The 21926-nt window shown below is 46.2% G+C and overlaps 1 protein-coding gene across 1 annotated transcript; it reads right to left on the bottom strand.

Annotated features, from left to right (window-relative positions):
- Positions 1-630: 630 nt before the first annotated feature.
- Positions 631-8483, bottom strand: nadk2 (NAD kinase 2, mitochondrial). Its single transcript, XM_056432940.1, has 12 exons — positions 7767-8483; positions 7581-7669; positions 7286-7374; positions 6086-6167; positions 5927-6010; positions 3011-3144; positions 2187-2280; positions 2017-2112; positions 1337-1392; positions 1201-1254; positions 986-1109; positions 631-915 (listed from the first exon to the last, which is right to left on the bottom strand). Exons 1-12 carry the CDS (start codon positions 8019-8021, stop codon positions 777-779), a joined length of 1296 nt encoding a protein of 431 aa, XP_056288915.1. The 5' UTR covers positions 8022-8483; the 3' UTR covers positions 631-776.
- Between the last annotated feature and the right edge of the window lie 13443 nt (positions 8484-21926).

The following is a 21926-nucleotide window of genomic DNA, read 5'->3' as shown; positions in this document are numbered from 1 at the left end:
GATGTCATGATGGTTATTGATAAAGTCATGATGGTTATTTATGTCATGATGGTTATTGATGATGTCATGATGGTTATTTATGTCATGATGGTTATTGATGATGTCATGGTTATTTATGTCATGATGGTTATTGATGAGGTCATGATGGTTATTGATGAAGTCATGATAGTTATTGATGTCATGATGGTTATTGATGTCATGATGGTTATTGATGTCATGATGGTTATTGATGATGTCATGGTTATTTATGTCATGATGGTTATTGATGAGGTCATGATAGTTATTGATGTCATGATAGTTATTGATGTCATTGATGGTTATTTATGTCATGATGGTTATTGATGAGGTCATGATGGTTATTGATGTCATGATGGTTATTGATGTCATGATGGTTATTGATGTCATGATGGTTATTGATGTCATGATGTTGCTCTGGAGACGCAGAGCGTCTGACAATAAAAACTATAATTCATTCTTACCTTTCAGAACCACCATCATGGCTCGACAGGTATCACAGCCCATCTATGAATAGAACCCGCTAAGTGTTCAGTCTTGTAACATGCACAACATGGACTATCAGAACCGGTTGTGACAGAACCAAGAATACAAAGCAAGAGACGGAGATTTGAAAAGACTAAAAAGCACACATTTATTAAAACCCTGGTAACAACGACCCCTCTCGTTAAGGCAGAACCACCACGGCTCAAGGACTCCCTCGGGGCTGGAGAACCACGGTCCGTTCTTTAAGGCAGAACCACCACCGCTCAAGGACTCCTTCAGGGCTGGAGAACCACGGTCCGGAGCTGGTCCTCCTTGCTCATGCTGATGGTCGCGATGGCGCCGTCGTTGAACTCGAAGGACGTCCCTCCGTCCACCACCATGCAGGCGTCCCAGCAGCGCGAGCGGACCGACACCCTGAAGCAGAACCAACGGTACCGTCACAGCTCTCACTGGACCGCTGCCGGGCCGAGGAGCGTCCACTGACCTGCTGGCGAAGCCTCGCTGGCGACTGCTGGAGAACACGCGGTTCACGATGGGTTCTCTGACGCTGTAGAACAACCGGCGGTCATCGGGCCGGAACTCCAGAGACTCGTTGTACTCATCAGTGACTACACACACACACACACACACACACGCGCACACACTCAGACAAAGTGACACACTATGTGCGTGTCTAATAAACAAGAGGACCCTCTTTACCCTTCTCGATGAGGTCACGGTTAATCGGGATCTCCAGACCCGTTTGAGACTTCCCTGTAAAGAGGACACGGGTCAGGGGTCAGAGGTCCAGTATTTAGTATTTCGACGTTACATCCCGAGCAGCAGACGTACGCACCGATCAGGAGAACCTCCTCCACCGCCTGCTCAGCCAGTTTGTTGATGTTGTACGACCTGACAGACGGAACACAGTCAGCACTTAGGGATGAGAACAGGACCAGAACCAGAACCCTCGGCTTCTGTTGGAGCGTGGCCTCTACGAGGAGGCGTGACCCTTACGAGGGGGCGTAGAACAAGAAGGCGTGGCCTTTTGAGGAGGTGTGACCCTTAGGAGGTGTGACCCTTAAGGAGGTGTGACCCTTATGAGGTGTGACCCTTAAGGAGGTGTTACCCTTAAGGTGGGGTGACCCTTAAGCAGGGGGGGTGACCCTAGAGGGGGGGTGACCCTTAAGGAGGTGTGACCCTAAAGGGGGGGTGACCCTAGAGGGGGGGTGACCCTAGAGGGGAGCTCCATCCTGAGGAGCAGGAGGGAGGATGTTCCCTTCAGCTCGTCCTAGTATTAAATCTTCAGAGCCTCATTACTCTTGCAAGTAAGTCAAGAGAATAACTTTTTCTTCAGGTTTCATTTCTAATATTACAAATTGAGATAGAAAACAACAACAACTGAGTTCCTTAAATCAGACTCAAGGCCCACAGGCTGCATCTTTAAACTCTGCTAACAGAACCAACTGTATAATAAGGCTAACCCTCTCTGAGGTACTGAAGTGGACCATGAAGCCCCACGAGGAGAGGATTTACCAGGCTTTGGACCCGGTTCCTGTACAGATGCTGATTCCTGAACTCTTCTGCTTCTCCCACGGGCCGTCATCCACAGAGATCTCATAGTAGGAGGCCCTGTGGAGCAACATGGGGTTCACGAGGTCACCACACCGTCGGGTCAGGGTCATGTTACTGAGACAACCAGGTACCTGGAGGACAGAGACTCTCCGATGAAGATTTCATTCAGGCTCCTGACAGGTAGCAGACTGGTCTTGGAGAAGCCGTCATGGAGGGTTCCTGTCCCTGAGTCAGTAGAGAGGACATCGCATTACAGAAACAGGACCACACAAGACCACCGTCAGATGAGAGGGGACCAAGAGAAGTTAGTCCATTGTCCTGAGAGGACCAAGAGAAGTTAGTCCATTGTCCTGAGGGGACAACGAGAAGTTAGTCCACTGTCCTGAGAGGACCAATAGAAGTTAGTCCATTGTCCTGAGAGGACCAATAGAAGTTAGTCCATTGTCCTGAGAGGACCAATAGAAGTTAGTCCATTGTCCTGAGAGGACCAATATAAGTTAGTCCATTGTCCTGAGAGGACCAATATAAGTTAGTCCATTGTCCTGAGGGGACAACGAGAAGTTAGTCCATTGTCCTGAGAGGACCAATAGAAGTGAGTCCATTGTCCTGAGAGGACCAATAGAAGTTAGTCCATTGTCCTAAGAGGACCAATAGAAGTGAGTCCATTGTCCTGAGAGGACCAATAGAAGTGAGTCCATTGTCCTAAGAGGACCAATAGAAGTTAGTCCATTGTCCTGAGAGGACCAATAGAAGTTAGTCCATTGTCCTGAGAGGACCAATAGAAGTTAGTCCATTGTCCTGAGGGGACCAATAGAAGTTAGTCCATTGTCCTGAGAGGACCAATAGAAGTTAGTCCATTGTCCTGAGAGGACCAATAGAAGTTAGAGGTGCAAGAGAACAAAGCTGCTCAGTGGCTCCTCGTCCCCCTAGAGGTCAGTTCAGGCATCACACACACCGCGCCGGCTGTCCGTGGTGCGGTGGGCCTGGCTGTGCTGCTCCAGGCTCAGCTGTTGCTCGTGCAGGTCCACGGAGGTGGGCTTGATCCCGGTGCCCTCAAAGTGCACACGGATCCTCTGGCGCCACAGCCACCTGAAACAGGGAGGTCAGAGTCTTTAAGGTCAGAGTCTTTGAGGTCAGAGGTCAGAGTCTTTGAGGACACAGTTCCATCAGGTCAATTCAATTCAATTTATTTGTATAGCCCAATTTCACAAATTACAAATTTGTCTCGGAGTGCTTTACAATCTGTACACATAGACATCCCTGTCCCAAAACCTCACATCGGACCAGGAAAAACTCCCAAATAACCCTAGGTTAGAGGTTAGAAGGTTAGAGCTTCACACTAGTGAAAGCACCTGTACTGACCACAGGTGTCCACTGGACCACACCTGTGATGCAGTATCACAGCTCCAGAAAGCTACAAGAGATGGAAGGAGTTGTGACGAGGCCTCCAGGTCCTCAGAGGTCTACAGCGGGGTGAGCACCTGAGGAGGTCAGCAGAGGCCCCTTGGAGCTTCACTGCTGATAACTAGGGATGCACCGATCTGATCGGCGCCAATCCATATCGGCCGATATTCCCATTATCGATTTTGATCGGCGTTCTCAAAACGGCCGATCAGATGACGTAACATCTGTGAGAACTATCAGACATTTCAATCGCGGCGCATCGCAACGGAGACGATGCGCCCGGCGAGGGCCGCAGAGTGAGAGGACCACGAGGGGATCCTCACCACCGAGCGGCGTCCCCGTCCCCCGAGTTGAATCTCTGGGTCGACTCAGCCAACTCTCACATGTCTGCCCCTAGAGATGCTCACGCTAAACACATTCCATCGGGAGTGAGAGGGTTTTGATAAAGTTAGCGGAAGGTCACAGAGGTCACTCAATGTATTCATGCCACAATCTGTTGAGGGTCTGATACAGAGTGACAGGATTCATTTAGAGGAACAGTAACAAGAGGAATGCGTCTGACCCAGGAACTCTTTCATGAAGAACAATCAGCAGATCATCTCTTCTACGAGCAGGAGTGACCTCCAGTAGACCTCTAATGAGTGACCTCTGAGGAGTGACCTCCAGTAGACCTCTGAGGAGTAACCTCTGAGGAGTGACCTCCAGTAGACCTGAGGAGTGGCCTCTGAGGAGTGACCTCTGAGGAGTGACCTCCAGTAGACCTCTGAGGAGTGGCCTCTAATGAGTGACCTCTGAGGAGTGACCTCCAGTAGACCTCTGAGGAGTGACCTCTGAGTGACCTGAGGAGTGACCTCCAGTAGACCTCTGAGGAGTGACCTCTGAGGAGTGGCCTCTAATGAGTGACCTGAGGAGTGACCTCTGAGGAGTGACCTCCAGTAGACCTCTGAGGAGTGACCTCTGAGGAGTGGCCTCTAATGAGTGACCTGAGGAGTGACCTCCAGTAGACCTCTGAGGAGTGACCTCTGAGGAGTGGCCTCTGAGTGACCTGAGGAGTGACCTCCAGTAGACCTCTGAGGAGTGACCTCTGAGTGACCTGAGGAGTGACCTCCAGTAGACCTCTGAGGAGTGACCTCTGAGGAGTGGCCTCTAATGAGTGACCTCTGAGGAGTGACCTCCAGTAGACCTCTGAGGAGTGGCCTCTGAGGAGTGACCTCTGAGGAGTGACCTCTGAGTGACCTGAGGAGTGACCTCCAGTAGACCTTTGAGGAGTGACCTCTGAGGAGTGGCCTCTAATGAGTGACCTCCAGTAGACCTCTGAGGAGTGGCCTCTGAGGAGTGACCTCCAGTAGGCCTCTGAGGAGTGACCTCTGAGGAGTGGCCTCCAGGAGGCCTCTGAAGAGTGGCCTCTGAGGAGTGACCTCTGAGGAGTGGCCTCCAGGAGGCCTCCACACACACAGCTGGATGACTCGGTCACAGCGCCTGCAGACACAGCTCTGGGCGTATTGAACCCAGGGAGCTCATCCAGACAACAGGACTCTAGCTCTGGGCTAACGGCAGCGCTCCAGCTGTTGATGTATTATATATATTATATATGTTGGTGGTGAAGCAGCTGGTACCTCGTCACTAGTGAGCAGGACAAGCTCCTGTAGCTGTTGATATATTAGATATATTATACATATTAGATATATATTATATATCTTATATATATGATACATATTAGATATATATGATACATATTAGATATATATTATATATCTTATATATATTATACATATTAGATATATATTATACATATTATATATATTATATATCTTATATATATTATACATATTAGATATATATTATACATATTAGATATATATTATACATATTAGAGATATTTTATATATCTTATATATATTATACATATTAGATATATATTATATAACTTATACATATTAGATATATATTATACATATTATATATATATTATACATATTAAATATATATTATACATATTAGATATATATTATATATATATTATACATATTAGATATATTTTAGATATATATTATACATATTAGATATATATTATACATATATTATACATATTAGATATATATTATATATCTTATATATATTATACATATTAGATATATATTATATATATATTATATATCTTATATATATTATACATAGATATATTATATATCTTATACATATTAGATATATCTTATATATATTATACATATTAGATATATATTATACATATTAGATATATATTATATATCTTATATATATTATACATATTAGATATATATTATACATAGATATATATTATATATCTTATACATATTATATATCTTATATATATATTATATATGTTGGAAGCAGCTGGTAGCTCGTCACCAGTGAGCGGGACAAGCTGCTGCCGCTCACTGAAAGAAGTACAACGAGGACAGTTTGTGGGTAAATAGTAAATACGCACCTGAACTCACCACGACAGAGCTTCTGCAGCGCCTCTGGGAAGGCATGAGTGTAGTGCACAGGCAGGCACAGATGACCTTCTGACCTTCAGTGGAAACAGAGACATGGATTCAGCCGAATAGAAGCGAGGACGTGGATCCCCTCAAAGGTCAGGTGTTACCTCTCAGGGTCGGTGTTCACGCCCACCACCGGTTTGTCCTGGTTCAACACCTTACTGGCCACCAGCAGCATCGTCCCGTCACCTGACACACACACAGTGAGAGAGCGTGCAGTGTGTGTGTGTGTAGTGTGTGTGTGTGTGTCAGCCTTCACCTGTGTTCACGTGGTCCTTTCCAGTCAGTGTTCATTCACATGGCGTCGATATGAAACATGTCCTGAGTGAATGGATTCTTACTAGGGATGCACCGATCTGATCGGCGCCGATCCATATCGGCCGATATTCCCATTATCGGTTTTGATCGGCGTTCTCAAAACGGCCGATCAGATGACGTAAAATATGCGAGAACTATCAGACATTTCAATCGCCGCGCACCGCAACGGAGACGATGCGCCCGACGAGGGCCGCAGAGGTCAGAGGTCAGAGGGGATCCTCACCACCGAGCGGCGTCCCCGTCCCCCGAGTTGAATCTCTGGGTCGACTCAGCCGACTCTCACATGTCTGCCCCGAGAGATGCTCACGCTAAACACATTCCATCGGGAGCTAAGAGGGTTTGATCAAGTTAGCGGAAGGATTTAAGTGACAACATCCGGTTTTGCAAAGTTAGCGGAAAGAACCACGTGAAACAACATCCGTTTTTTTCAAAATAAGATGTCGACAAATCATACACTAGCATATAAAAGTAAACAATTAACTGATTTAGTATCTTTATAGATCGTTTCTGAGATTTAGCTTAAATTATGCTAACATTAAAACATTTTTACTGTACCAAGGAAGAGTTTATAAAAATAAGTCAGACTTTTGTATGTTAAGAAAAGTCCTGTATATAGATCTCCCCAAGAGTTCCAGGAAATGAATGATGCAGATGTGTTCCATACATATCTGAAATCCCCTACAATAGCAATCAAACAATTGTAATGGATCAATTAGGACATTTTTCAAAGTAAAAGTCCTAAATGTTTAAAGAAATCTGTAATTTCTTAAATGTTTGAGTTGCTTTATATATGTATTTCCTCATAGTCCTCATAGCACTAATGCTACACAATAAATAGAATGCTTCAATCAACACCGTGATCGGTATTATCGGATCGGCAGATACTGATTTCAGTGATCGGCACAAAAAACCTGATCGGTGCATCTCTAATTCTTACATACTGCATTATTAATGAATCAATAATAGTAATAATTATAATAATAAACTACCTCCAGCAGAGATGATGGTGTCGGCCCACCGCACTACTTCTTCATCATACTCTCCTCTCTTCACCACTCGCACCTGGATGCCTTCTCTCCTGTAGAGACAGAAGAAGAACATCATGTTAGGACCCTCCAGGAGTCCAGCTGACCCTCCAGGAGTCCTGCTGACCCTCCAGGAGTCCAGCTGACCCTTCAGGAGTCCAGCTGACCCTCCAGGAGTCCTGCTGACCCTCCAGGAGTCCAGCTGACCCTCCAGGAGTACTGCTGACCCTCCAGGATCCAGATCCCCTCACGTCCTCACCGCAGGCTGCTCACGATGTGCTCCACGTTGCTGGTGTGGATGCTGTGTCTCTCCAGCAGGCCGCTGTAGCTCGAGCCCTTCATAGCTAGCTGCAAAGCGCGCGCACACACACGCACACAAACACACGCACACACAGGGTCACAGTTGGTCCAGCGTGCGCGGTCACGAGCCTGGACGTCCTCTCACCAGCTGCTTGAAGTCCTCCTCGGACAGCCCCGCGTACAGGTACCGCTGCTGCTCGAACTCGTACCGGGTCGTCTTCGTCACGACGGCCACGCGCTCCGGTTTGAAAGCCGCTTCCGGTTCCGACGAGGCGCAGCGGGCTGGAAGGTGGACCGGCCGAGGGGGGGTTCCGGACCGCAGGCCGACGGCTCGAGTCCCGAGGCGCAGCAGGCTGACCGCGGAGCGACGACTCATTGTTGTGACCGCACACAGGACCATCGACTCACGCGCATGTCCGGGCGCACGTGCTGAACGAGCGTGACGTCACTCCTCCTGTTGTCCACAGAAGTAGGTCACCGGGTGTCCCGGGCGGCTCGGGCCCGCTTCGTAACGTAGACGACCCTCCGACTTGAGGGTTCTTCGGGCGCGGAGCAGCAGCTCGGTGGCTCGCGCAGGCTGCCTCGCGCAGGCTGCCTCCGTATGAGGAGCGCTACGCTACCGGCTGAGCATACCAACCGGGTCAGCGCGCGCCGTGGAGCTCGCGGCGGTTCTTCTCCACGGTCCGCTGGGTTAACTCTTCCCGCCACCCGGAGCTGGGCCACGCGGCTCGGGTCAGAACCGCTCGGTACGCGAGCTAAACCCGCGACTACAGCGGCACAGGCAACACCGTACGTGCGTCCTACGCGACCTGCTACGTACGCTACGTAACGCGAAGCGACGGAGCGGCTCGTGTTCCCTGATGCGTTCAAGGCCCCAAACAATATCGGAAGGGTCACAACAGGACGACCAGACACTCCTCTCGTTCGGCTGGTGGGGGTCAATAAATCCAGGCTGGTCCGGACTACAGACGGACGGGGGGCAACAGTCCCCCAGACAACTACACAAGTATTACGCTTTATTTATTCAGTTAAATACTTTATGCAGGTCGAGAGGTTTCAAAACTATTGGGAAAACTGTTTCCAATAATCAATATTTCAAATTGCCATTGTGTACAATATATGAATGGCCCTGTACTTTAACCCTCCATGACATCACTCACCCCCTGATGGGAGGAGCTACGGTTCCACCTGTCCATCAACATCCACACACAGCTGCAGGAGACATTGTGGGTTGAGTGCCTTGCTCAAGGGCATATGGGCTAGCGGAGTCGGGGATCTAACTGCTTCACCGGTCACAGCGTCTGCAGACCCAGAACTGGGCTTCAGAACCCACGTGACCTCCTCCAGACAACAATGAGTCCTGGTTTACTCCAACATGTAGAGCGCTTGGCCAGACCCAGGAGGAGGTCTAGTCGAGGCCTGCAGGACCCCGGCAGCTACAGCAGCCAGGCCCTCACACGGCGCTGGCCCAGCCAGGTTACGGGGGTGTCCACATGGACCCCTTTCTCACCTTGAGGCTTTGAGATCCTCAGAGGTCTCAGGAGCCACTGATCTGGTTCCTCCAGTCTGCTCCCAGCACACCATCACTGAGTGGATCCTCCACCAACAGGACGGGCACCCACCAGAACCACAAGGTGACCTCTCCGATGGGAACATGTGGACCACATGATCAAGTCTGCAGATCAATCTCTGGACCCGTCTGCCCCCCATCCAGAACTTGTGCTCCTCCAGAGTCCGGCACATGGCCTCAGTGTGAATCCGCTTCCTGTTGACCGGTGAGAACACGGAGAGCAACAGAAGAGTCCGTGTTCACATGAAGCTGATCAGAACCATCAGAACCCTTTCATTCATGAGGTGACCGTGAGGAGAGGAATGACCTGCTTAGAGCGGTATTATAATATCATTATCTTCATCTCTCCAGGGAACATGCTCCATGCAGTGAGGTCACTTATTACCAGCTCCACCAGATAATTGTCCTTTACTCTGTGGAATGAGCTCAAACTATAACACGTCCCGAGGGAGACGATGCGTATCCATTCAACTGCTGATTGTTTTATAGATACAGCGTGTAGTGAGGAGGAGGAGGAGGAGCTGTGGTGAGGAAGATACCAGCTTCAGATGGATCCTTCCAGAATAATGATGTCCTTTAAATGTCATGATAAAAGATGTACACACTACACATAACCATCCCAAATAAATCAGATACAATACAGTGTTTGCCCTACCATTATAACAGGGTGGCGCCGCCCTGTGATTTTCTCTATTGATCGTCTACCTACTATTGAAGTCCCATGTCATGTGACCAGGTGAACAATAGATGTCATGTGACCAGATGAACAATAGATGTCATGTGACCAGGTGAACAATAGATGTCATGTGACCAGGTGAACAATAGATGTCATGTGACCAGATGAACAATAGATGTCATGTGACCAGATGAACAATAGATGTCATGAGACCAGATGAACAATAGATGTCATGTGACCAGGTGAACAATAGATGTCATGTGACTAGATGAACAATAGATGTCATGTGACCAGATGAACAATAGATGTCATGTGACCAGATGAACAATAGATGTCATGTGACTAGATGAACAATAGATGGCATGTGACCAGATGAACAATAGATGTCATGTGACCAGGTGAACAATAGATGTCATGTGACCAGATGAACAATAGATGTCATGTGACCAGGTGAACAATAGATGTCATGTGACCAGGTGAACAATAGATGTCATGTGACCAGATGAACAATAGATGTCATGTGACCAGGTGAACAATAGATGTCATGTGACCAGATGAACAATAGATGTCATGTGACCAGGTGAACAATAGATGTCATGTGACCAGATGAACAATAGATGTCATGTGACCAGATGAACAATAGATGTCATGTGACTAGATGAACAATAGATGTCATGTGACCAGGTGAACAATAGATGTCATGTGACCAGATGAACAATAGATGTCATGTGACCAGATGAACAATAGATGTCATGTGACTAGATGAACAATAGATGTCATGTGACCAGATGAACAATAGATGTCATGTGACCAGATGAACAATAGATGTCATGTGACCAGATGAACAATAGATGTCATGTGACCAGGTGAACAATAGATGTCATGTGACCAGATGAACAATAGATGTCATGTGACCAGGTGAACAATAGATGTCATGTGACCAGATGATCAATAGATGTCATGTGACCAGATGAACAATAGATGTCATGTGACCAGGTGATCAATAGATGTCATGTGACCAGATGAACAATAGATGTCATGTGACCAGGTGAACAATAGATGTCATGTGACTAGATGATCAATAGATGTCATGTGACCAGATGAACAATAGATGTCATGTGACCAGGTGATCAATAGATGTCATGTGACCAGATGAACAATAGATGTCATGTGACCAGATGATCAATAGATGTCATGTGACCAGGTGAACAATAGATGTCATGTGACTAGATGATCAATAGATGTCATGTGACCAGATGAACAATAGATGTCATGTGACCAGATGAACAATAGATGTCATGTGACCAGGTGAACAATAGATGTCATGTGACCAGATGAACAATAGATGTCATGTGACCAGATGAATAATAGATGTCATGTGACCAGATAAACAATATATGTCATGTGACTAGATGAACAATAGATGTCATGTGACCAGATGAACAATAGATGTCATGTGACCAGGTGAACAATAGATGTCATGTGACCAGATGAACAATAGATGTCATGTGACCAGATGAACAATAGATGTCATGTGACCAGATGAACAATAGATGTCATGTGACCAGGTGAACAATAGATGTCATGTGACTAGATGAACAATAGATGTCATGTGACCAGATGAACAATAGATGTCATGTGACCAGGTGAACAATAGATGTCATGTGACCAGATGAACAATAGATGTCATGTGACCAGGTGAACAATAGATGTCATGTGACCAGATGAACAATAGATGTCATGTGACCAGATGATCAATAGAACATGTATGAATAATTAGTAGTTAGACCACGATCCAGATCTCCACAAACCATGAAACAGAAGGAGGAAAAGAGGAGAGAAACCAGCATTTTGCTGATGATGCTCCAACGTGTTGAGAGTCGTCTCATCTTGGTTATCCTGACCTCATGTTCCTCATGCAGCCTTAGTTTGGTGGCCCCTCGTCTATCACCAGGAACCTGGTGGCCACTCGTCTATCACCAGGAACCTGGTGGCCCCTCGTCTATCACCAGGAACCTGGTGGCCCTTCGTCTATCACCAAGAACCTGGTGGCCCTTCATCTATCACCAGGAACCTGGTGGCCCCTCGTCTATCACCAGGAACCTGGTGGCCCTTCGTCTATCACCAGGAACCTGGTGGCCCTTCATCTATCACCAGGAACCTGGTGGCCCTTCATCTATCACCAGGAACCTGGTGGCCCCTCGTCTATCATCAGGAACCTGGTGGCCCCTCATCTATCACCAGGAACCTGGTGGCCCCTCGTCTATCATCAGGAACCTGGTGGCCCCTCGTCTATCACCAGGAACCTGGTGGCCCTTCATCTATCACCAGGAACCTGGTGGCCCCTCGTCTATCATCAGGAACCTGGTGGCCCCTCGTCTATCATCAGGAACCTGGTGGCCCCTCGTCTATCACCAGGAACCTGGTGGCCCCTCGTCTATCATCAGGAACCTGGTGGCCCCTCGTCTATCATCAGGAACCTGGTGGCCTCGTCATCATCAGAACCTGGTGGCCCTTCATCTATCACCAGGAACCTGGTGGCCCCTCATCATCAGGAACCTGGTGCCCGCTCATCATCAGGAACCTGGTGGCCCTTCATCTATCATCAGGAACCTGGTGGCCTCGTCTATCATCAGGAACCTGGTGGCCCTCGCTCTATCATCAGGAACCTGGTGGCCTTCATCTATCACAGGAACCTGGTGGTCGTCATCATCAGGAACCTGGTGGCCCTCGTCTATCACCAGGAACCTGGTGGCCCTTCATCTATCACCAGGAACCTGGTGGCCCCTCGTCTATCATCAGGAACCTGGTGGCCCCTCGTCTATCACCAGGAACCTGGTGGCCCTTCGTCTATCACCAGGAACCTGGTGGCTCCTCGTCTATCATCAGGAACCTGGTGGCCCCTCGCTCATCATCAGGAACCTGGTGGCCCTCGCTCATCACCAGGAACCTGGTGGCCCCTCGTCTATCATCAGGAACCTGGTGGCCCCTCGTCTATCATCAGGAACCTGGTGGCCCCTCGTCTATCACCAGGAACCTGGTGGCCCCTCGTCTATCATCAGGAACCTGGTGGCCCCTCGTCTATCATCAGGAACCTGGTGGCCCCTCGTCTCATCAGGAACCTGGTGATCTATCATCAGGAACCTGGTGGCTCATCATCAGGAACCTGGTGCCTATCATCAGGAACCTGGTGGCCTCGCTCATCATCAGGAACCTGGTGGCCCCTCGTCTATCATCAGGAACCTGGTGGCCCCTCGTCTATCACCAGGAACCTGGTGGCCCCTCGTCTATCACCAGGAACCTTGTTGCTCAGCAGGAACTCTCTACAGGCGAAGAGGAGCCAACGTTGAGATAAGGGACAATGTTAACGCATCATGATGATCTTCATCACTCAAAGTGTTCATCAATCTGAAACTGTGTCACAGGGCTCATGGTGTTACCTCATGTGTACCTCTGCTCTCATGTGTCCTCATGTGCCTCTTGTGTACAGCATGTGTACCTCTTGTGTACATCATGTGTACATCATGTGTACCTCTTGTGTACAGCATGTGTACCTCTTGTGTACATCATGTGAACCTCATGTGAACCTCATGTGTACCTCATGTGTACATCATGTGTACCTCTTGTGTACAGCATGTGTACCTCTTGTGTACAGCATGTGAACCTCATGTGTACCTCATGTGTACATCATGTGTACCTCTTGTGTACAGCATGTGTACCTCATGTGTACATCATGTGTACCTCATGTGTACATCATGTGTACCTCTTGTGTACCTCATGTGTACATCATGTGTACATCATGTGTACCTCATGTGTACCTCATGTGTACCTCATGTGTACCTCATGTGTACATCATGTGTACCTCATGTACAGCATGTGTACCTCATGTGTACATCATGTGAACCTCATGTGTACATCATGTGTACCTCTTGTGTACATCATGTGAACCTCATGTGTACCTCATGTGTACATCATGTACCATGTACCTCATGTGTACAGCATGTGTACCTCATGTACCTCATGTGTACCTCATGTGAACCTCATGTGTACCTCATGTGTACCTCATGTACTCATGTGTTCCGCATGTGTACCTCATGTGTACATCATGTGTAACCTCATGTGTACCTCATGTGAACCTCATGTGTACCTCATGTGTACCTCATGTGTACCTCTTGTGTACCTCATGTACCTCATGTGTACATCATGTGTACATCATGTGTACCTCACGTGTACCTCATGTGTACATCATGTGTACCTCTTGTGTACATCATGTGAACCTCATGTGAACCTCATGTGTACCTCATGTGTACATCATGTGTACCTCATGTGAACCTCATGTGTACCTCATGTGTACCTCTTGTGTACAGCATGTGTACCTCATGTGTACATCATGTGCACCTCATGTGAACCTCATGTGTACCTCATGTGTACCTCTTGTGTACCTCATGTGTACCTCATGTGTACATCATGTGTACCTCATGTGTACATCATGTGTACCTCATGTGAACCTCATGTGTACCTCATGTGTACATCATGTGTACCTCATGTGTACCTCATGTGTACCTCTTGTGTACATCATGTGAACCTCATGTGAACCTCATGTGTACCTCATGTGTACATCATGTGTACCTCTTGTGTACCTCATGTGAACATCATGTGAACCTCATGTGTACCTCTTGTGTACAGCATGTGTACCTCATGTGAACCTCATGTGTACCTCATGTGTACCTCATGTGAACCTCATGTGTACCTCATGTGTACCTCATGTGAACCTCATGTGTACATCATGTGTACCTCTTGTGTACCTCATGTGTACATCATGTGAACCTCATGTGTAACTCATGTGAACCTCATGTGTACCTCATGTGTACCTCATGTGAACCTCATGTGTACCTCATGTGTACATCATGTGTACCTCTTGTGTACCTCATGTGTACATCATGTGTACATCATGTGTACCTCATGTACATCATGTGTACCTCATGTACATCATGTACCTCATGTGTACCTCATGTGTACATCATGTGAACCTCATGTGTACCTCATGTGAACCTCATGTGTACCTCATGTGTACCTCTTGTGTACAGCATGTGTACCTCTTGTGTACCTCATGTGTACATCATGTGAACCTCATGTGTAACTCATGTGAACCTCATGTGTACCTCATGTGTACATCATGTGTACCTCATGTGTACCTCATGTGAACCTCATGTGTACCTCATGTGAACCTCATGTGTACCTCATGTGTACCTCATGTGTACATCATGTGAACCTCATGTGTACCTCATGTGTACATCATGTGAACATCATGTGTACCTCATGTGAACCTCATGTGTACATCATGTGTACATCATGTGTACATCATGTGTACCTCATGTGTACCTCATGTGAACCTCATGTGAACCTCATGTGTACCTCATGTGTACATCATGTGAACCTCATGTGTACCTCATGTGTACCTCATGTGTACCTCATGTGAACCTCATGTGTACCTCATGTGTACCTCATGTGTACCTCATGTGAACCTCATGTGTACCTCATGTGAACCTCATGTGTACCTCATGTGAACCTCATGTGAACCTCATGTGTACATCATGTGTACCTCATGTGAACCTCATGTGAACCTCATGTGTACCTCATGTGAACCTCATGTGTACCTCATGTGAACCTCATGTGTACATCATGTACATCATGTGTACCTCATGTGTACCTCATGTGTACCTCATGTGAACCTCATGTGTACCTCATGTGAACCTCATGTGTACCTCATGTGTACCTCATGTGAACCTCATGTGAACCTCATGTGAACCTCACGTGAACAACATGTGAACATGTCAACCTCATGTGAACCTCACGTGAACAACATGTGAACCTCACGTGAACAACATGTGAACCTCATGTGAACAACATGTGAACCTCACGTGAACATGTGAACCTCACGTGAACATGTGAACCTCACGTGAACAACATGTGAACCTCACGTGAACCTCACGTACCTCATGTGACCTCATGTGCATCATGTGTACCTAATGTGTACCTCATGTGAACCTCATGTGTACCTCATGTGTACCTCATGTGTACATCATGTGTACCTCATGTGCCTCATGTGTACCTCATGTGTACATCATGTGTACCTCATGTGAACCTCATGTGTACCTCATGTGTACATCATGTACCTCATGTGTACCTCTTGTGTACATCATGTGTACCTCATGTGTACCTCATGTGTACATCATGTGTACATCATGTGTACCTCATGTGTACCTCATGTGAACCTCATGTGTACCTCATGTGTACCTCATGTATACATCATGTGTACCTCATGTGTACCTCATGTGTACATCATGTGAACCTCATGTGTACCTCATGTGTACCTCATGTGTACCTCATGTGTACCTCATGTGAACCTCATGTGTACCTCATGTGTACCTCATGTGTACATCATGTGTACATCATGTGAACCTCATGTGTACCTCATGTGAACCTCATGTGTACCTCATGTGAACCTCATGTGAACCTCATGTGAACCTCATGTGTACATCATGTGTACATCATGTGTACCTCATGTGAACCTCATGTGAACCTCATGTGAACCTCATGTGTACATCATGTGTACCTCATGTGTACCTCATGTGAACCTCATGTGTACCTCATGTGTACCTCATGTGAACCTCATGTGAACCTCATGTGAACCTCATGTGTACATCATGTATACATCATGTGTACATCATGTGTACCTCATGTGAACCTCATGTGAACCTCATGTGAACCTCATGTGTACCTCATGTGAACCTCATGTGTACATCATGTGTACATCATGTATACATCATGTGTACCTCATGTGTACCTCATGTGAACCTCATGTGTACCTCATGTGAACCTCATGTGAACCTCATGTGAACCTCATGTGAACCTCATGTGTACATCATGTGTACCTCATGTGTACATCATGTGTACCTCATGTGAACCTCATGTGTACCTCATGTGAACCTCATGTGAACCTCATGTGAACCTCATGTGTACATCATGTACCTCATGTGTACCTCATGTGTACATCATGTGTACCTCATGTGTACCTCATGTGAACCTCATGTGAACCTCATGTGAACCTCATGTGAACCTCATGTATACATCATGTGAACCTCATGTGTACCTCATGTGAACCTCATGTGAACCTCATGTGAACCTCTTGTGTACCTCATGTGTACATCATGTGTACATCATGTGTACCTCATGTGAACCTCATGTGAACCTCATGTGAACCTCATGTGTACATCATGTATACATCATGTGAACCTCATGTGTACCTCATGTGAACCTCATGTGAACCTCATGTGTACCTCATGTGTACATCATGTGTACCTCATGTGAACCTCATGTGTACCTCATGTGAACCTCATGTGTACCTCATGTGTACATCATGTGTACCTCATGTGTACCTCATGTGTACATCATGTGAACCTCATGTGTACCTCATGTGAACCTCATGTGAACCTCATGTGTACATCATGTGTACATCATGTGTACATCATGTGTACCTCATGTGTACATCATGTGTACCTCATGTGTACATCATGTGTACCTCATGTGAACCTCATGTGTACCTCATGTGTACATCATGTGTACCTCTTGTGTACCTCATGTGTACATCATGTGTACATCATGTACCTCATGTGAACCTCATGTGAACCTCATGTGAACCTCTTGTGTACCTCATGTGTACATCATGTGTACATCATGTGTACCTCATGTGAACCTCATGTGAACCTCATGTGAACCTCATGTGTACATCATGTGAACCTCATGTGTACCTCATGTGAACCTCATGTGTACCTCATGTGTACATCATGTGTACCTCTTGTGTACCTCATGTGTACATCATGTGTACATCATGTGTACCTCATGTGAACCTCATGTGAACCTCATGTGTACATCATGTATACATCATGTGAACCTCATGTGTACCTCATGTGAACCTCATGTGAACCTCATGTGTACCTCATGTGTACATCATGTGTACCTCTTGTGTACAGCATGTGTACCTCATGTGTACATCATGTGTACCTCATGTGAACCTCATGTGTACCTCATGTGTACCTCATGTGTACCTCATGTACTCATGTGTACCTCATGTGTACATCATGTACTCATGTGAACCTCATGTGTACCTCATGTGTACATCATGTGTACCTCTTGTGTACCTCATGTGTACATCATGTGTACATCATGTGTACCTCACGTGTACCTCATGTGTACATCATGTGTACCTCTTGTGTACATCATGTACCTCATGTGTACCTCATGTGTACCTCATGTGTACATCATGTGTACCTCATGTGAACCTCATGTGTACCTCATGTGAACCTCATGTGTACCTCATGTGTACATCATGTGTACCTCTTGTGTACCTCATGTGTACATCATGTGTACATCATGTGAACCTCATGTGTACCTCATGTGTACATCATGTGTACATCATGTGTACCTCACGTGTACCTCATGTGTACATCATGTGTACCTCTTGTGTACATCATGTGAACCTCATGTGTACCTCATGTGTACATCATGTGTACCTCTTGTGTACAGCATGTGTACCTCATGTGTACATCATGTGTACCTCTTGTGTACCTCTTGTGTACCTCATGTGAACATCATGTGAACCTCATGTGTACCTCTTGTGTACAGCATGTGTACCTCTTGTGTACCTCGTGTGTACATCATGTGAACCTCATGAGTAACTCATGTGAACCTCATGTGTACCTCTTGTGTACAGCATGTGTACCTCCTGTGTACAGCATGTGTACCTCTTGTGTACATCATGTGTACAGCATGTGTACCTCTTGTGTACCTCTTGTGTACATCATGTGTACCTCATGTGTACCTCTTGTGTACATCATGTGTACATCATGTGTACCTCATGTGAACCTCATGTGTACCTCATGTGTACCTCATGTGAACCTCATGTGTACCTCATGTGAACCTCATGTGTACATCATGTGTACCTCATGTGTACATCATGTGTACCTCATGTGAACCTCATGTGTACCTCATGTGTACATCATGTGTACCTCATGTGAACCTCATGTGTACATCATGTGTACATCATGTGTACCTCATGTGTACCTCATGTGAACCTCATGTGTACCTCATGTGAACATCATGTACCATCATGTGTACCTCATGTGTACCTCATGTGTACCTCATGTACCATGGAACCTCATGTGAACCTCATGTGTACCTCATGTGTACCTCATGTGTACATCATGTGAACCTCATGTGTACCTCATGTGTACATCATGTGTACCTCATGTGTACCTCATGTGTACCTCATGTGAACCTCATGTGTACCTCATGTGTACCTCATGTGAACCTCATGTGTACATCATGTGAACCTCATGTGAACCTCATGTGTACCTCATGTGTACATCATGTGTACCTCATGTGTACCTCATGTGAACCTCATGTGTACCTCATGTAAATCATGTGAACCTCATGTGATCCATGTGAACCTCATCATGTGAACCTCATGTGTACCTCATGTGTACATCATGTGAACCTCATGTGAACCTCATGTGAACCTCATGTGTACATCATGTGTACATCATGTGTACCTCATGTGTACCTCATGTGAACCTCATGTGTACCTCATGTGTACATCATGTGAACCTCATGTGAACCTCATGTGAACCTCATGTGAACCTCATGTGTACCTCATGTGTACATCATGTGAACCTCATGTGTACCTCATGTGAACCTCATGTGTACCTCATGTGAACCTCATGTGAACCTCATGTGAACCTCATGAGATCATGTGAACCTCATGTGATCCATGTGAACCTCATGGCTCATGTGTACATCATGTGACCTCATGTACCTCATATGTACCTCATGTGAACCTCATGTGTACCTCATGTGTACCTCATGTGAACCTCATGTGAACCTCATGTACATCATGTGTACCTCATGTGTACCTCATGTGACCTCATGTGACCTCATGTGTACCTCAAGTGAACCTCATGTGAACCACATGTGTACCTCATGTGAACCTCATGTGAACCTCATGTGTACTCATGTGAACCTCATGTGTACATCATGTGCACCTCATGTGTACCTCATGTGAACCTCATGTGTGCCTCATCTGTACCTCATGTGTACATCATGTGCACCTCATGTGTACCTCATGTGAACCTCATGTGAACATCATGTGTACCTCATGTGTACCTCATGTGTACCTCATGTGAACCTCATGTGTACATCATGTGTACATCATGTATACATCATGTGTACCTCATGTGTACCTCATGTGTACATCATGTGTACCTCATGTGTACCTCATGTGTACCTCATGTGTACATCATGTGAACCTCATGTGTACCTCATGTGTACATCATGTGAACATCATGTGTACCTCATGTGAACCTCATGTGAACCTCATGTGTACCTCATGTGAACATCATGTGTACATCATGTGTACCTCATGTGTACCTCATGTGAACATCATGTGTACCTCATGTGTACCTCATGTGTACAGCATGTGAACCTCATGTGTACATCATGTGTACATCATGTGTACATCATGTATACATCATGTGTACCTCATGTGTACCTCATGTGTACATCATGTGTACATCATGTGTACATCATGTATACATCATGTGTACCTCATGTGTACCTCATGTGTACCTCATGTGAACCTCATGTGTACCTCATGTGTACCTCATGTGTACCTCATGTATACATCATGTGTACATCATGTGTACCTCATGTGTACCTCATGTGTACATCATGTGAACCTCATGTGTACCTCATGTGAACCTCATGTGTACATCATGTGAACCTCATGTGTACATCATGTGAACCTCATGTGTACCTCATGTGAACCTCATGTGTACCTCATGTGTACATCATGTGAACCTCATGTGTACATCATGTGTACCTCATGTGTACCTCATGTGAACCTCATGTGAACCTCATGTGTACCTCATGTGAACCTCATGTGAACCTCATGTGAACCTCATGTGTACATCATGTATACATCATGTGTACCTCATGTGTACCTCATGTGTACCTCATGTGAACCTCATGTGAACCTCATGTGTACCTCATGTGTACATCATGTGAACCTCATGTGTACCTCATGTGAACCTCATGTGAACCTCATGTGTACCTCATGTGAACCTCATGTGAACCTCATGTGAACCTCATGTGTACATCATGTATACATCATGTGTACCTCATGTGTACATCATGTGTACCTCATGTGTACCTCATGTGTACCTCATGTGTACCTCATGTGAACCTCATGTGAACCTCATGTGTACATCATGTGAACCTCATGTGTACCTCATGTGTACATCATGTGAACCTCATGTGTACCTCATGTGTACCTCATGTGAACCTCATGTGAACCTCATGTGTACCTCATGTGTACCTCATGTGAACCTCATGTGAACCTCATGTGTACATCATGTGTACATCATGTGTACCTCATGTGAACCTCATGTGTACCTCATGTGAACCTCATGTGAACCTCATGTGAACCTCATGTGTACATCATGTGTACATCATGTGTACATCATGTGAACCTCATGTGAACCTCATGTGTACCTCATGTGTACCTCATGTGTACCTCATGTGTACATCATGTGAACCTCATGTGTACCTCATGTGAACCTCATGTGTACCTCATGCGTACCTCATGTGAACCTCATGTGTACATCATGTGTACATCATGTGTACATCATGTGTACATCATGTATACATCATGTGTACCTAATGTGTACCTCATGTGAACCTCATGTGTACATCATGTGCACCTCATGTGTACCTCATGTGAACCTCATGTGTGCCTCATCTGTACCTCATGTGTACCTCATGTGTACATCATGTGCACCTCATGTGTACCTCATGTGAACCTCATGTGTACCTCATGTGAACCTCATGTGTACATCATGTGAACCTCATGTGTACCTCATGTGTACCTCATGTGAACATCATGTGTACCTCATGTGTACCTCATGTGAACCTCATGTGAACCTCATGTGTACATCATGTGTACA

Source organism: Pseudoliparis swirei, chromosome 15 (genome assembly GCF_029220125.1).
Source record: "Pseudoliparis swirei isolate HS2019 ecotype Mariana Trench chromosome 15, NWPU_hadal_v1, whole genome shotgun sequence".
NCBI classification, from domain to species: domain Eukaryota; kingdom Metazoa; phylum Chordata; class Actinopteri; order Perciformes; family Liparidae; genus Pseudoliparis; species Pseudoliparis swirei.
Note: the sequence above shows the minus strand (reverse complement) of the source record. Positions and strands in the feature narration are given on the sequence as shown.